The sequence below is a fragment of the Puntigrus tetrazona genome, chromosome 19 (genome assembly GCF_018831695.1).
Source record: "Puntigrus tetrazona isolate hp1 chromosome 19, ASM1883169v1, whole genome shotgun sequence".
Classification (NCBI taxonomy): domain Eukaryota; kingdom Metazoa; phylum Chordata; class Actinopteri; order Cypriniformes; family Cyprinidae; genus Puntigrus; species Puntigrus tetrazona.
Window position 1 is genome coordinate 9,225,257 of NC_056717.1, and position 5,062 is coordinate 9,230,318.

General features: G+C 41.0%; 2 protein-coding genes across 2 annotated transcripts in view; both read right to left on the bottom strand.

Moving 5' to 3' along the window:
- The window catches only part of LOC122323377 (hippocalcin-like protein 1), a 313,600-nt gene that overhangs the window by 104,341 nt on the left and 204,197 nt on the right, over positions 1 to 5,062 (bottom strand). The gene's annotated exons all lie outside the window — the stretch shown is intronic.
- On the bottom strand, positions 7 to 4,518 carry LOC122323382 (26S proteasome regulatory subunit 10B-like). The gene is given in 14 exon segments (XM_043217186.1): positions 7 to 161; positions 618 to 689; positions 772 to 852; positions 928 to 1,048; positions 1,840 to 1,901; positions 2,001 to 2,124; positions 2,218 to 2,279; positions 2,377 to 2,464; positions 3,286 to 3,399; positions 3,490 to 3,576; positions 3,657 to 3,709; positions 3,796 to 3,835; positions 3,917 to 3,996; positions 4,363 to 4,518. Coding segments are annotated over 14 exon segments (1,188 nt in total). The 5' UTR covers positions 4,448 to 4,518; the 3' UTR covers positions 7 to 42.

The following is a 5,062-nucleotide window of genomic DNA, read 5'->3' on the forward strand; positions in this document are numbered from 1 at the left end:
ACCCCTCACATTTATACTTTGCGCACAGAAAAAAAAAGGGTTTTATACAGGCTTGTAGTCCAGTTTGGACTCTAGCTTCTTAGAGTCTGCCACCTTCCTCACAGCTTTCATGAAGTCCTCCTGAGTCACATACTCGTGGTCGGCACGGATGGCAAACATACCTGTTGGACAAAAACGAGGAGAGGTCATACGGCGGGAATTCATGCTAAAAGTTGTAAATACTGACTAAATGCGTTTTCAAAATGTTTTATTGTATTTAGGGCTGCATCAACTAATCATCAGAGTAGATAAATCAATGAATTTGATGGATCACATACGTTTGTGAAAAATCATCTGACAGGCGACCTAGCTTGAAAACAGGCTTTACATTCAGTGCTCCAAACTGGCAGGGGCTATATCTAACATCGGAGTTAAAAAGACATTGTCAAAATAAATTACTGAATATAAATGTGGATTTTTATTTGATTAATCAAAAGGCAATCTACAGATTACTCGATTAGCAAAAGATGCAGCCCTAATTATATTAGCGATTTATAGTTTTAAGTCATGAACTATTCCTTCACTGCTTTTTTAGGACTCCTAGATTTGCACGTTGCGATGCATGAGACATTTCTTACCAGCTTCAGTGCACACGTTCCTCAAATCAGCTCCATTGAAACCATCTGAAAGCTTGACGATGGCTTCATAATCTGGAGATAAACGAAATGTGATGAGAAAGGAAAAGGAAGTAGCGGCAGCTGTAAAAACCGAACCAGACGATCAGAAGCGCACCTATGTCTCCGTGCTTGGTGATGGGTCCGGAGTGGATCTTCAGGATGTCAAGTCGAGCCTGTTCATTGGGCAACTCAATGTCTGTACGTGAGGACAAATCAAAATGAGTATGCTTTCTTACCAAAGTCACTGAATAATAGGGAAAGTCAAACTTACGGATCTTCCTGTCCAGTCGGCCCGGACGCAGCAGGGCGGGGTCTAAAGTGTCCGGCCGGTTAGTGGCCATGATCATCTTGACTCTGTGCAGAGTGTCAAATCCATCCATCTGATTCAACAGCTGACAGACAGAAGTATTTGCTCCAATTAGTGTTTTGTTCTTCGCTTGTACATTTGTACTTTTCTACGTCACGGAGTGGGTTTATTTTCATAACCCCGCCCAATTGTTTACCCACAGAAAGAAGGCGGAGCTATTATTCTCGCTGTAGTGTTGCTGATTCCTGAAACCTGCAGAGCAGCCTACACTGACAGTACATTGCAAGGAGAGTCTGGTGCTTCTGACTCACAAACTCTAAGTACCACTGACTACTTAACATGAGTTTTGAGCAGTGTGCTTGTTCGTCATTCCTCCGATCACAAATGGTGTTAGGTTTACAAGGCGTAATGCAACACATAAAAGGGCAGCATAAGTCATTATAATCCATAATTTTGTCCCCACTGGCTGCATCAAATACCTTGTTTATAAGGGGTATTAATAGTGTCACCAGGACACTGCCTCACATAAAGGGCCTGATATTCCTGTCACACACTTGTGGTATTGGCAATCGACCCGTTTCAAAAGGCAGATAAATAGTGGACCAACAATAAAGTACGGCAGGGATGAGCAACTTCAGTCCTGCAGAATTTAGCTCCAACCATAATCAAACACTACCTGTAGCCTTCTAGTGATCTTGAAGACCTTGATAAGATGGTTCAAGTGTGTCTGATTAGGGTTGGAGCTAAACTTTTTTTAAAACGTTAAACTCTATAAACACATTGCAGTACACCAAATGCACAAAATAATGTTTTTTTGGCAACCCCTTTAATTTAATAAGCTTCATTCAAAAACTAAGTTACAAAGCGCCTCCATACCTCCATCAGTGTCCTTTGGATCTCTCTATCTGCAGAGGTTCCTTCAGAAAACCGACGGCCACCTCAAAAACACAAGCGCGCGTTCAATCAGTTAAGAAAAGCTGAATTTCCATTATGCGGTATAAGAACGGTTTGGGCTGCAGTGCGCCGAAGAGCATTACCAATAGCATCGATCTCATCCATGAAGATAATGCAGGGCTGATGGTCTCGGGCATAGTTGAACATCTCTCTGATGAGCCTGGCACTCTCACCAATGTACTTGTCAACAATGGAGCTGGACACCACCTGATAAACGACATGTGTTATACAACACTATGACCATACGGGTCAGTGCGACCCGAGCCGAACTGTTTGTTTATAGCACCCGAATCAGCATACCTTCAGGAAATTGCAGTCCAGCTGGCTGGCCACAGCTCTGGCAAGAAGAGTCTTTCCAGTGCCTTTAAAAAATTAAGCACTTTGTGGGAAAACGTACCATTTCACGTGCACATCGGTAATTCACTCAATTGCCCGAAGAAGCATAAAAGAGAGTCTGACCTGGCGGTCCGTACAGCAGGCAGCCCTTGGGAGGAATAATGCCCACCCTCTGGAACAGCTCAGGATTGGTCAGAGGCAGCTCAATTACCTACAAAAGACGATCATTTATTCATAATCAAGACATTTCAATGAGTTCAGTAAAGTTCAAGCTGTATTTACACTGCAAGGAGTGATGCACAGATCCAGTCTTTAAACACATACTCTGTCTGTTTACATTCAGGCATGCATGACCGTTTAAAATATTCACAATCTGCTCCGTCAAGCCCAGCGGAGTAGTCGTAATCTTCATGAATGCCATAAATCAGGATATTTTTGACATGCTTTACACTATTTACATGAACGGACATAAATGTGTAGTTAAAAATAATATCAAATGACATTAAATTGCAAAAAATAAAAACTTGGACATATCAGGTGACTAAGTATCGGAAATGTATCAGATTTCTAACCACCACAAAATAAAAACATGGCAAAGAAAAGTGATTTGCCATGTTCTTCCTACACATGATGAACATTTGCGCACAATATTTTTTTTTCAAAATACTCTAAATATCATGTATCACAATGCATTTAAAAACATCAGGCAGCACAGTTTCTTCAATGTTAATAATAAATGTTTAAGCACCAAATTATCACATAAAACGGTTTCTAAAGGATCATGTGAGACTGAACACTGGAGTAATGTTGCTTACAAATAAGCTCTGCGTCACATAAACGAATGACATTTAATACGATGCCAAATATACAGCAGCGATTTTAATTCAATAACAATATGACGCTTTTTGCTGTATTTTAGTCAAATAAATGAATCCTCGGAGAGCATGCGATTATTTTTCCTTCCAAAAATCCAAATCATTTCAAACTATAGTTCACCAGCTCATAATGATATTATATCAGTGTATATCGGACCTCTCTCAGCTCCCGGATCTGCTCAGACAAGCCCCCGATCTCCGAGTAAGAAACGCTGCCGGGATCTTCGTGAGACATGTTGTACACCAGAGGATCCACCTCGCGAGGCAAATACTCAAAGAAACAAAAATAGGCAGCGGTTCTTCTCAAAAGCATCTGAATAATGCAATTTCAGACACAAGCACTCCTGGCTTTTAGCTAAACGTGCTTGATGGCTCCTTACCTCATGATAGTGAGAGTCGTCATGTCCAGGGCCACTCTGGTGCCTGGTTTAAGCTTGGTTTTATCCAGCTGAAACAACAACAACAACTCCTGGTAAGACGAAGGACTTGGCGGTCACACGAAAATATTAATACTCAAATACCATTGACCTGTCTGCGACATCCAACCACATAACGAGGGCCGTTAGTTGCTTTGACGATAACTACAAAAGAAAAACTACTTTAGAAACAGAGCAGCGTTAGACCGGACTGGGCAAATACACCAGAAGAAACTTGATCCTTCACTTACATTTCTCCTCTGTCAGTTGTTTCAGTACCTCGCCGACAATCTAAAATACAAACGAAACGATTAGCCCATGAAAACACTGATGTCCAGCTAGTCAATAACGAAACCCCGAGGTATACTTTACCTGTCCCACACTCTGTAAAGCCTTCAGGTCGTTCTCGGACTTCTCATACTGTTTGGTGAGCTCCTTCAGCTGCTCTCTCACTGCAACAACATCAAGCGTTTCTTTTTATGCTGAAAGTTTCGTCTGCTTCATGTGTCAAGAGACGCTAAAGGCTCGTTGTGAGCGTCACCTCGTGGGGAATAACTAATAAACGGCTGCTTTTAATTACAGACTTTGTTAAATACAGCTAGAACTAGGAGAAAAGCACGCCGTGTACGTTTAGCTAGTGATTTAATAGGTGTCCGTCGTTAGTTTTCGCTGTTACCATTAGCGGCTAATTGATTTCAGCACTGCATGACAAAGCGACTTCCAGCACAGACAGCCGATGCAAAGCTAACAGAAGCAGGGAAAGCTGTCAAACTCAACAACAGCAGCCTCGCGGGCTTTAAAAAAATCACCACACTTACGCTCTTTGAGGCGTCCGTCAATCTCTTTATGCTCCAGTAATTTCTTTCTGTAATCTTGTAAACCCTTCTCTCTGTTATCCGCCATGTTCGCGACCGCTTCGCTCTCGCTTCTTCGTGCCGTTTAATGATAAAGGCTGGCAAAACCATCTGGCGGCGCACGACCGCCTCCTACCGGACGAGCGAGTACACGCGGGTGCTGGTCACGTGATTAGAATAGCCTCAAAAAGGGGATTTATTTCACTAATTCCGTTCAAAAAGTCACACTTGTGTATTGCGTTCATTCATTACACACGAACAAAAATAGATTTCTAATATTTATTTCATACATTGATTTTACTTTTAATTTTGACCGAACAAGTCGCTATCAGATTATTTATAATAATGTTAATTGTGTCATTTTTAAGTGATTGCATTTTAAACCAGCTTTATTTAATCACATCAAAAGATAAAATATTGATGAACGCCGGCAGGTGCTTTGATCGTTGAATAAGTCATTGCTTTCAGTTCTCTTGTTTGTCGCGCTGCTTTATTTTCTTTTGGAGGAACATTGTCATGAATTTTCTCATGAAAATTTACAGTAACACCAGACAAACCGGTTATGAAACGCATTTCCATAAATAGATTTTTTCCCCCCGTCGAAATTCTTGAAATAAAATATTAGTAAAAAAAATTGTATAGTTAAAAAATTTTTAATTATTAT